The sequence below is a fragment of the Cyprinus carpio genome, chromosome A9 (assembly GCF_018340385.1).
Source record: "Cyprinus carpio isolate SPL01 chromosome A9, ASM1834038v1, whole genome shotgun sequence".
Classification (NCBI taxonomy): domain Eukaryota; kingdom Metazoa; phylum Chordata; class Actinopteri; order Cypriniformes; family Cyprinidae; genus Cyprinus; species Cyprinus carpio.
In genome coordinates this window covers 6,265,820-6,278,433 of record NC_056580.1, presented here as the reverse complement: position 1 = coordinate 6,278,433, position 12,614 = coordinate 6,265,820, and the positions used below count along the sequence as shown (strand labels likewise).

The following is a 12,614-nucleotide window of genomic DNA, read 5'->3' as shown; positions in this document are numbered from 1 at the left end:
ATGCTCACGAACTGTTTAAGATGTTCAGATATATTTTCAAGAACTATCTGACCTGACTGTGTTTGTGTACCAAAAGTTCCAACAATCCTGAACGCGCTTCAGAGGAGCGTGCAGGCGGTGCTGGTGGGAAAGATCCAGATCCAGGACTGGTTTGGGAACGGCATCAAGCGAGCCGCACTGATGAACAAATGGGTTCTGAAGGAGGTGAACATCGATGAAGATGAACGCTGTCTTCTTCAGACTGATGGATCCTTCCTGTACCTGCTCTGTAAAGATGGCCTCTACAAAGTGGGCTCGGGGTACAGTGGCACAGTGCGGGTGAGGACATTTTTTATTTACCTGATTACAATGGAAATGATACAAGTTAAGTTTCCTAAGCTAGTTCTCAGAGGAAATAAATAGTTCAGTTATTATCTGTAATTGATTAGTAATTACTAGCATATCAGAAATATTCATATCAATAAATATTAACATGGACAATATTTTTATAGCCATTGTTTTAATGTTTATATTTCAACAACGAATATGGTGTAGAAACATAATGATATAATTAAAAAGGTGATATAAAACCTCATTATGTGCAGTTTGAATGTTTATATTTAACTCAGGCTTTAATTTGACAGTTGCCTCTCCAGTTTTGAGATTTGTGAAGTCGTGGTTGTAGTTTAGTGCTGATGCGGCAGGTTGTATATCCTTGTGTTTGTGTGGGTGCTAATAAGAGGGTATCATTGCAGGGCCATGTGTACAACTCCACCTCACGTATCAGGAACCGTAAGGAGAAAAGGTCATGGCTGGGATTCGCCCAGGTGTATATCCTTGTGTTTGTGTGGGTGCTTACTGCTTATATGGAGAAAAGGTCATGGCTGGGATTCGCCCAGGTATTGATCTCTGGTTTTACGAATTGTACTCCTTATTACATGCTTATGATGTTTTCAACCAGAAATGTCATTCATTGTACAGCCTTACAAAAGAAATGTTCCTGTGGTGATTTGCTTTACAGGGTTGTTTGCTGTATCGAGACATGAACAGTCACAGCATGGCGGCCATTAAGATCAACCCAGAGACTCTGGAGCAGGAGGGCACCGTCACAATGCCGGGTACAAACACCTCTCTTATGTGCTGTTGATCACTTAGAGCAGGGCAAATAAATGGCTTGTCCAGCACACTACTCTCCCCTGTCTTGAAATGTTTTCTATTGAAACAGGGCATATTTTCCCGAATCTGTGTAGCGATGGATATATTGTGAAGTAATTTTTAAGCAGTTTATATTTAAAATAATACATCTTGTAAAGATTGTTAATGGCAAGCCTTATTTGGACTATAATCTGGAACTGTAAAGTATTAACAGTATCAACACATTTCTCTGTTTAAATGTCACTGTCTTTCTCAGGCCTGCAAGCAGATGGTCAGAACATCGTATTCACTGATGGAGAATATATCAACCAGATAGCAGCCTGCAAAGATGTAAGTGGTTTTATTCTTTGGCAATGGCACTCTTTTCCGAAACCCAGTGAGCTATCTTCGTAGGCAGCATTTTAGGCAGCATAGTCACAAAGGCAATTCCAAAAACTAGGCTGCGTAAGTATGCCAAATGAAAAGGCAGCATTGTATGAATTATTCAGGATGAAGGCAATCCCACAATGCATTGCGCCAAGTAAAAAAACAGTTTAAGATGGTGGACAAAGCGAGAGATATTTACTGAGTATAAATATACTTGGATCTGTATCAGGCTTTCTTTGGTAAGAATTGTACTAATCAGTAAAGGTACCGATTTAAAAAATGTTCAAAAGAGTATAATATAGTATAATGCACTACCGCTCAGCAGAGGTCGACCGATATGGGTTTTTCACTGGCTGATGGCCGATATATGATGCTGATTTTTTGGCCGATATGTTTGGCCGATTTTCTTTTTTTTTTATTCATCTCATAAAAGTGAATTTGAGCAAATTATTATTGCAGGGTACAAGATAGTAGTAGTAGCCCAATTTAGAGTAATAATACATGGCTCAAAACTTAAGCACCTTCTCAAAACAGTTCTGAAGCAGCTTTTTGTTTGTTTACTGACAGACACCAGTTTCCCACAAATAACTCAATGTATAGGAAACACTGGACACTGCTATAAGTCAAATAGCCATAGTGATAACAAAAATAAAAGATTTCACACATATTACACAGCCTGCTGCTCATAACTGCTTAAGAGTGCGCTGACTACGAGCGATGACATCGTGGAGGATATTGTCGGCCCTACACACACATTTCATGAGGAAAGTTAACGTGCATGTTATAATCAGCACAGAAGCTTCATCTGAATTAAACGTGATTCTACTTTCACATGTAAATGACTTGTTGCACTTATGAATATGATAAATTTCCGGCATTAATTCTATTTGGGTAAAACGTAATTCCAAAACGGCTGTTTTGCCTTGCCATTAGCTGAAGCTGTGTGTGAACAAGCTGCTGCTGCAGAGTGTGAGCTGCTCCATCTCTCATGCACCTCAGAGGGAGATCCCCAACAGCGCTTAGCTGCCCGCCGGTGCGCCTGCTTATAAATCGGCCTAATTTGCAGCACAATCGGCCGATGCCGATTAATTTAAAAAATGCCAAAAATCGGCCAATTAATCGGTTGACCTCTACCGCTCAGAAGTTTTGGGTCAGTAAGATTCTGTTCTTTTGAACTTTCTGTTCATTGAAGAATCTTAAAGGAGAGTATTTCTGTGCAAAGTACACTCCTTCAGGGTTTGTATGAGTTTCTGAACGTTTTTTTTCCAGTATGGCCCTGTATGACTTCATAAAGGGAAGGGCAGTATTTCTTGTATGGGCACTTCTCCCGGAAGAGTGTGTGCACACAGCAACCAAAACGAGAGCAAGAGCGCACCTGTCAACATGCTTCAGTCAGGTTACAGAAGTCGTAACGAACTTAAACAAGAAAGTTTTACATTTTAATTTTGACCAAAAAACCAACAATGTCACCAAAGAGATGTGCTTTTGGTTGTGAGGGAAAGATATCCTTCTTTAGCTTCACAAAGAATGCAGCGATAAGGGAATTATTTATGTCGATGTCACAGCTTGCAGATGATGTCTGTGCAACAGCTATGTGTGCTATTGACTCTTTAGCTCCGCCTCCAGGAGCTCGGCTGTTTTCAGCGAGAAGTGCAAAGCTGTATCTGTCTTGTATAAATCTGATAAAGCTAATGACTCTTCCGAGATATGAAGGCTGCAGCACTACTCTATAGGTACTCCAGATTAACATGAGACTGACAGAAAATCAGTTACCAACCAAATAATAAGCAGCACAACTGTTTTTTTAACATTGATGATAATAATAAATGTTTCTTAAGCAGCAAATCAGCATATTAGGATGATTTCTGAAGAATGTTATGACATATTATTATTATATGACAATAATATTAAGACTGAAGTAATGAAGCTGAAATTACAGCGTTGCCATCATAGGAATAAATTTCATTATAAAATATATTAAAATAGAAAAACATTATTTTAAATTGTGATAGTATTTCACAATATTACTGTTTTTACTGTATTTTTGATAAAATAAATGCAGCCTCGGTGAGCAGAAGAGGCTAATTTCAAAAGAGTAAAAAAAAAAAAAACCTTCTCCAAATTTATTAACGGAATATTTGCATGTTTTTTTTCTTCTTCTTGCCATTAGCTTAGCAACATGCTGACGGTAAACTCAATCATATCATATATCATGTAATCAGTCATATCCACTCAAAAAAATTATTTGCTGGAGCTGTTAGTTAATTCTTCAAGCCAAGCCGCTAGATGGCTGGGTGATGTAGCCAACCGAGACAAGTGCTCAAACTGTTCTGTTAGACTGCAGTAAGCATGAAAAAGATGGGTAACAATGCATGAACCCCAGGAAATGTTTTGTGTGATTAATCCAAAATGAACAGCCTGTTCTCTCCATGTTGCAGTCTTCATCAGACGATAACAGATTCCCCTGTTCCTCCCCTGCACATCATACAAACACGATCAGTGCCTTTTTCTCAAGTGGTGGTATTATGGCTGTCAGCAGCACCTGATCTCCTTTGTTTTAGCTGATTTCAGCCGTGCTGTGTGTGTGTGTGTGTGTGTGTGTGGGGGCAGGGGAGGGGCTGCAGCAGTGGACGTGGGCATTTCTCTTAGAATTGAACCCACTGGCAGATCGTGAGTGGGCAGCAGTACAGGGAGGGGGTGTTGTGTTAATTCATATTTGCCTTTGAAGATCTCTTTATGCATACATGAATAAGAGATGATAAGTGAGGGAGTGCTGGGGTTAAGGGGGAAGTTGTAAGGGTTAATGCTATGAACTGTTATACCACATATAGTGTAGGGAGGATGAAGGGCAAGAGCGAGGTTTTTGGAAGCTTACTCACATACTCGTTAACGGCGGCAAATCAAAGACTTCATGGTGTTGTCTTCTATTTTTTTATCACATGCTCACTAATGCAATTTGCTCACACTTATTGCTGAACTGACACACACTGAGCTGTTTCTGGATGGAACTAGCTCGGTATGTGTGAGGGTGCGTTTCTGCGTTGCATCTCCCGTGTGCAGTGCTGACACAGTTAAATTCTCCCTTTGACCCGCACACACTCACTGCTTCCTCAGATGAGCGGTTTTCTTGTTTAATCCATATGAATCTTCTGAAGACATACGATTGCTTGATTTGATGAACAGATTCATTTTAGCTTTTATGTTTTTGTGTATATGTTTGGATTTATTTAGGATGGCTTTGTGGTGCGGATCTACGCCACCAGCTCCGACCCGGCCCTTCAGCAGGAACTGCAGCTCAAACTGGCCAGGAAGTGTCTTCATGCCTGTGGCATCTCCCTCTTTGACCTGGAGAAAGACCTTCATATCATCAGTGAGAGCGCTGCTTCAGTGCACACACATCTATGCATGCACATCAGTGTTTAAGAGGAAGTACGTGTTGAAAAGAATTAACTTGTTGTTGTCTCTTTTGCGGCGTGTGTGTGTTTGTGTCCTCAGGCACAGGGTTTGATGAGGAAGCAGCCCTGATTGGAGCTGGCAGAGAGTTTGCTTTGATGAAAACGGCATCTGGGAAGGTAGACATAACTCTCTATATTCCTCTGTGTCTCTGCATTAACTCAGTTTAACTGAATCTGAACACAGTTTTTCATGTGGTGGTGGAAGTGCTACTGTCTTGCATTATTACAGCATCAGCTCAGAAGTAAAGATAAAGCAGATGTTTCGAATTAAGAACTAATTGTAGTGTGTGTGTGTATATATATCTTTCTTTACTCTTTGATGAAAAAGCACTGAAGCACAGCCCTTAATAAATTCAGCTAAATATGCACATTTATTTCGTAATCTTCATAAATCTGCATCAGTGAGGGAGTGTGTCGCTGCATGTTTCAGCAGTGTGTGAGGTTCACACTAGGTCTAGCAGGCAGGGCTGATAGCAGTGGTGCTGTCTCTGGTGTGAAAGAAACAGCAGCAGCAGAGAAGGGCAGCCTGTAGAGCCACACACATGCTTAAATAACTGGAAGTAATTTGATTATTCTACCCTTCCAGTTGAGCGGCGAGGCTCTTTGACACTCTGTGAGGCTGGAGCGTTTGAGAGGCCAAAGCGAGCACAGTTTGTGTGCATTTACACGTGATACTAACACAGTACAAATACAGGGGAGCGGATCCAAAACTGACACACATTGAGAACTAAATGCAAGTACAAATCGGCTTTGGCAAGTACATAAAACAGTTTAGCCATCTGGCAGTAACTTGATTAGTAATTGTAAAAAAAATGCTTTTTTAAATAATGTCGGTTCATAATTTATGGACGGTTTATTATCTGCCGTTGTCAGGTGTGGCTAAAAGTTAAATATGGATGCTGGGTGTGTCTCATTGATGTGGAGCGATGGAGTGAGTTTAAGGGAGGGAGCAGTGAGTGTGTGCCAGGCCTCACGAGATATGAGAGCTGCTGTAGGTTTATCATTCTGTAAGACTAAACTCACTCTTTACCTTATCTGGAGATTATTCAGTCCAGCAGCAGTAAAAACAGTCGTGACTGGGCAACTTTCTCAATAAACACTGTGGCCTGTAATATAAAAGAAGGTCACATACATTTTATGGACTGCAGAAATGCTGATGTGTGTTTTCTGTCATCATTGATTGTAGTTATTGTGTTTTTCTTTCCAGAAGTACGGTATTAGCTTTCCATGTGACACATTTTAGGTTAAAAATCTGCAATATCTTTCAGTATCTAACAGAGGTATTCGTTGTGGCCATTGTGCAGAGATTTAACGAGGTATTTGTTGAGGCCGTTGTGCGCAGAATTCCTCTCCTCTGATGCAGATCTACTATACTGGAAAGTATCAGAGCCTCGGTATCAAGCAGGGCGGCCCGTCGGCTGGGAAGTGGGTGGAGCTGCCAGTAACTAAGTCGCCCAAGATTGTGCAGTTCTCAGTGGGCCATGACGGCTCCCACGCCCTGCTGGTGGCGGAGGATGGGAGCGTCTTCTTCACTGGGTCTGCCAGCAAAGGGGAGGACGGAGAGTCAAGTATGATGGAAATTATTATCGTGTACATACTTGATCTGAGATGATGTTTTTGCACGTAGATCAACCGCTTGTGATGGTGTCTGTTTTTAGCAAAGAGCAGGAGACAACCAAAGCCCTACAAACCCAAGAAGATGATCAAACTCGAGACCAAGACGGCCATCTACACGGCCTGCAACAATGGCAGTAGCAGCATCGTCACTAAAGATGGAGAGCTCTACATGTTTGGCAAGGATGCCATTTACAGCGACAGTACCTGTAAGTGCCACCTGCCAGATGCTCATAATGATGGCATATCATATTGCTGTCTGTAAAATCATGCATCTGTCTCCTGTGAAAGAGATTATTTAGAGCCAGTACATGCTCCACATTCACAAAAGACTACGTACTTAAATGCTTTCTGTTACTGTACGAGAGTAATATATTTATGTCACAATGTCTTCAAGTTAAACCAACATTTTCTTTATTGTAAATTCAATTTTTATGACTGGATTCTGCATTTCGGTCAGTGTTTTCCACATCGCTGAAATCATTTGGCTCTGTATTTAGCGGCAAGTATTTGTGATAAGGATACAGGATTGTAATCACTTAGGTTTCATGTGCAAAAAATGTGCACAGTTGTTTTTACTGTGTTCTTAAAAACTGCTTCACAGCTCCTTTATATTCAACTTCCCTCCTCATCTTCACAGGTCAGGTTTCAGATCTGAAGGGACACTTTGTAACTCAGGTAGCCATGGGAAAAGCTCACACCTGTGTCCTGACCAAGAGCGGGGAGGTGTGGACATTTGGAGTGAACAACAAGGGCCAGTGTGGCCGAGACACTGGGGCCATGGGCCAGGCAGGGAAAGGTGAGAACCTTTTAATGCTTCTCAAACAAAACGTGAAAATTATACATTAGCAAAGGCCCTAAATATTCCTGACCATGTTCATAAAATTACACCAAATAGAGTACTAGCTAGGTCATTTTTCCTGATCCTATGTGGAGCTTCTTCACAAAAACATGAGGGGAGTAAATGGTAAATATTATTTATGATGGGAGTTAGTGGTTATTATTAATGTTTATTGGTTGGTTAGGTAATGTTGTAAATGTTGGTAGGTTTGGTTTGTGATTTGATCTTTTCTTGCTGTAGCATTTGGAGTAGAGAACATGGCCACCGCAATGGACGAGGACTTGGAGGACGAGCTGGATGAGAAGGAGGAGAAATCTATGATGTGTCAGCCAGGCATGCACAAGTGGAAGCTGGACCAGTGTATGGTGTGCACCGTGTGTGGAGACTGCACCGGGTACGGAGCCAGCTGTGTGAGCAGCGGCAGACCAGACAGAGTGCCAGGAGGGTGAGAGAAACCCCACACACACACACACACACACACACACACACACACACACACACACACACACACACACACACACAGAGTGATGACTACAGACCACACCAGACATGTTTACACAGATCATCACGATTATCCAGCTACTGAATAAGAGATAAATGTCAAAACAGTATTTTTATTTTTTTTGCAAGATGGGCTACAAGGGACATGACTAAAAATATCAGTTCATAAAAATACATCAAAAAAATAATCCCTTTTCAACTGAACAAATAAATAAAATGAAATTGTCAGTCAAAAATGTAGTTATTTTTAACTGTAAAGAACTGTAATAGAAAAGTGATTTTCTTTTTATTTATACATTGCTAACTAATTGTTTTAATTTTCTGCATTTTCTTTGATGAATGTTTTAGAATGTAAATAAATAGCAAGTGATGTAGCATGTGTACCGATCCTGGTGACAGGTTTGAGTCTGCCTATGTCAGTTCCAAATATTTACCAAAATTTTAACTTGGGTAAAAGTATTTCAACTCAAGAAAAAATTCACTTGAATGCATGTAAAAGTACTGAAAGATGATGTGGTGCGAGTAAGTAAAAAAGTAAACTCCCAGGTGTTCCAGGTAGCTTTTGAAAAGGCATCAGCTCAATATTTAAAGTAATAGTTCACCAAAAAATGGAGATTTTCTGAAATGTGCTCACCCCCATGCCATCCGAGATGTAAAGGAGTTTATTTTTTCAGCGGATCAGATTTGGAGAAATTTAGCACTTTTTTACTTTCTTACCAATGGATCCTCTGCAGTGAATGGGTGCCGGCAATTTAAAGTTCAAACATCTTAATGATGGATTTGTTTATTATAAACGTGCAGCTTTTAGGTTTCAGGACATTGAAATGGACTGGAGTCGTGTGAATTATTACTCATTCTGACGGCACCCATTCACTGCAGAAAATCCATTGTTGAGCAAGTGATGTATTGCTAAATTTCTCAAATCGTTTATTCCTTTAAACCCTAAAAAGACATTATGCTTCACTTCTTAAAAGCCCCATTTAGACTGATTAGAGGCTGATTTCCAAAAAACAGATCTACCAAATTGTGTAAATAACAAATTGAGATGGCACAACAACATTTAACTTTTAGACAGTTTAGTTTCTTGAAAAATATTATGTTTTATTGCATAGGTTTAGAACATTTATTTAGGGATGTTGTCTTTTTGTGAAAAATTAATCTAGTGAAGTTGAATACTTTGTTTTTAATGAACTCAAGTAAAAATCAAACATTCCACAATTTAATTATACAAAAAATGATCCTTCTACTTAATTATAAAAAGTAGAAAAGTATTGAAAAGTGTAATGGGAGTTGCTGTAATTTGTTACTTTCTACCTCTGATATTTATTATTCTGTATATCGATTGAAAGAGGCGCTGCTGCAGTTCATTGCATCAGTGAAACCCTCATCGGTTTCTTTTGTCTGTCCTCTGCAGGATTTGTGGCTGTGGCTCTGGTGAGTCGGGCTGTTCGTCATGTGGCTGCTGTAAGGCTTGTGCCAGAGAGCTGGATGGTCAGGAGGCCAGACAGAGAGGAATCTTTGATGCTGTGAAGGAAATGATACCGCTGGACCTGCTGTTAGGTACTGAGATGTCATCCAATCACATTCAGTACAGTTCCATAGCCATCAAATCACATCCCTTTCCTGTCTGCGGCCCACGTTCATGTCATATCTTCAACCATACTGTCTGCATGCATGAAATATTCAGCTTAGGGAAGGGCAGAACGAAAATCCAGCAATTGCAATATTTATAAAATATATAGAAAATAAGTAAAATATAATTTAATAACCATGAGGAAAAAAGAATAGTTTAATAATAACAATTGTATTAATTCATTCATTTGTTTATTTGTATGTCAAGAGGAAAGAAAAAAAACAAAAACTAATTTTGCACATTGGCTATTGTTAGTTCCTGTGGTGTAGAGTTCTTCTGCCCAATCCTAATGCAGATCAGTGTTGTCTCTGTATATTGGTCTAGTGAAGCAGCACTGTGTTTGTGTTTTGTTTGGATCCTTTCTCTGCTCTTGTCTCTCACTGTCTTGCATTGCGTCTCATGCTCATCATTCACCCGCCTGTGTTGTTTCTCATTTGTCTCCTCCGTTGGCCCCGCCTGTGCTGGACCTCTGTTATTTTAGCTGTGCCTGTCCCTCCTCCCCCAGGCGTCAATATAGAGGAGCACACCCAGATTCGACAGGAGGAGAAGAGACAGCGCACCAACCGCCGGCACCGGCTGGAAGAGGGCCGAGGTATGACCCTTCGACAGGAGGAGAAGCACCCCCACACGTGTAACGCCAAACATACTGTGATACAAACATACTACTAAAATATGTTTGGGATGAGCTTTGCAAATACATTTTAATCATATTTGTGATGAGTTTTGTGTCTCTATTTATGTAAGAAGTCTCTAATGCTCACCAAGGCTGCATTTAATCAATTAAAAGTGTAATATTGTGAAATATTTGAAAATGTAATTTATTCCTGAATTTTTTAGCATCATTACTCCAGTCTTCAGTGTCACATGATCCTTCAGGAATCAGTCTAATATACTTATTCGCTGATATTGCATTTAATTGCAAATTATGATTTGACAAATGACTTGCATCATCACTCAGATGTGTCATCATCTGACATCTTATTAGAAGTCTCTATAGATAAGTAAATGTTGTTGATTAATACTGTATATCGGTCTTCCTAATGTTCATACGTCTTGCTTATTTTTTCTTTTTAAACTGTATTTTACTATTACACCGTTTATAACTTGCAAACAATAGCTATTTTGTTAAAAAAATATATATATATATTTTAAAAAATCTCCCTTTTTAGTTAATGCAGAACAAATACATCAAATTTATTAAGTTTTTGATTAGATATTTAATTTTATATATATTTCATAAAATGAAATGTAATTTGTATTTATTTTTATTTAAGTTTTTGGGTATATCACCCAGCTCTAATATTATCTTTTTTTTTTTTTTTTTTGCACCATAATATGACACAATAATTTAGTTGACAGACCGCTGCATAAATTACTTGTTGTTTTTCCCCCAGAAACATCAAATCATAATCCATTCTCCGGTTGACTCTGTCATATACAAACTTGATTATGAGCACATCATACTTTTCCCATAAACTGTTCCTCTGGGTTTAATAATGATCATCCGGACTGTCAACATTACCTTCTACCTCACATGAGCTTGTTTCCTCTGGGAGTGGGTTGCTTGTGGATGTTCCCTTCTCGCTTGTGTTCTCATAATATACCTTGTGTTATATACCATGTTTTATTTTTAGGGATGCACCGATGGCTGGATCGGCTATCGTTCAGACGAGACCGATCCAAATCCAATATTGTGCATATACTATTCGGTGTTATTGTCCCCATGAAAGCCACAACAACATTATAAAGAAAGTTTTCGTGCTCTATATTCCAAGTCTTCTCAAGCTGTTCCATAGTTTAATGTTAGGTCCAGGTAAATAAAGTGGTTAAATTCAAGTTCACATAAACTCTAATTTTTGGGATTGGATCGGTTCTGAAAAATGGTATCGCTGCATCCCTGTTTATTTTCCATTTGTGACACCCTTTGCCCCATGCATGTGAAAGTTTCTCTTTCCCCCATAGGCCCCCTTGTTTTCCCTGGTCCCCATTTTATGCGTGAGCAGGTGCTAGCCAGACTAAGACCCCTTCAGGCCTTTAAGCTAATGCGGGAGAAACTCAAAGGTACTGCGGTCTTCACTACAGACTCCACCTGGAGCCCCATGATGCCCCTCTCTCTCCCTTCCTTCAGCAAACTCTACTCTACCGCCTCTTCCAGCTTTCTCTGGACACCGTTACCTCTCTCTGCGTCTGCATCTCTTCCTCTGTCTCTCTGGTGAAAGAATAAAGAACTTACTTTCTTTCTTGTTCTAACATGATCTTCAATTGGCCATATGCTGTGTGCTGTGTTCATTGCTTTGTTAAACAATTAGATCCTGCTGTCTGTTAAAAAAATATCACTATAAAATAAATCACAGCTCTTTTTTCTCAACTGGAGTGGGACTAGAGAATTGTGACGCTGGGTTAACTGTTTCAGGGAAATCAGTGGCTGAATGTGGTGTGTTTGCTTAAAATAGCAAATTGCATCTCAGTCTGTTATCATTTTGTGTCAAGTTTTGTTTTCACAAGGGCTTAAAATAAATCCTAGTGGATGGCCAATATAAATAGAACAGTGTGCCTTGTAGTTATTTTAAGAAACATTGAAATAATAGCCATGCTGAATCTCCAGCTGAATATTTGGCCAGTGCATTAATAATTATAAATTAAATAAAATTTAAATAAATCAAATTATATTAATAATATGTGTAGAATTAACAAGATATCAGTATTTACACAATCACAATTATCATCCATACTGGTATATTGTGAAAGTCCTGGTTCATAGTGACCACAACTAACAAGCTCCAAAAATCACTAAAAAAGACTTTTATTTTCCATCTTCTCCCATCAGAGCTGTAGGATATCATAATCCATTCAGTAGAATTCAAGAACCAGCAGGGTTTTGAGTTTATGCAAATACGGTTTCAGATCTTATCATTATAATTAACAATGAATATTATCAGTTGTGAGTCAATAATAGTGAATTATCAACGAATAACCACTAAAGTGACAGCAAATAGGTTTTGGAATGACACAAAACAGAAATTCCATATTTGGGAATTTCTATTCCTATACTGTTTTTTCCCCCCTACTA

The 12,614-nt window shown here is 39.2% G+C and overlaps 1 protein-coding gene across 1 annotated transcript in view; it reads left to right on the top strand.

The window, feature by feature from the left end:
- Positions 1-12,614, top strand: part of LOC109095687 (E3 ubiquitin-protein ligase MYCBP2-like) — an 85,655-nt gene that overhangs the window by 20,643 nt on the left and 52,398 nt on the right. The window contains 13 exon segments of the mRNA XM_042763276.1: positions 76-318; positions 735-806; positions 1,001-1,097; positions 1,391-1,464; positions 4,732-4,870; positions 4,996-5,072; positions 6,319-6,523; positions 6,614-6,778; positions 7,210-7,368; positions 7,651-7,855; positions 9,326-9,471; positions 10,026-10,136; positions 11,507-11,605. Of these exon segments, the coding sequence (XP_042619210.1) occupies positions 76-318; positions 735-806; positions 1,001-1,097; positions 1,391-1,464; positions 4,732-4,870; positions 4,996-5,072; positions 6,319-6,523; positions 6,614-6,778; positions 7,210-7,368; positions 7,651-7,855; positions 9,326-9,471; positions 10,026-10,136; positions 11,507-11,605 (1,792 nt within the window).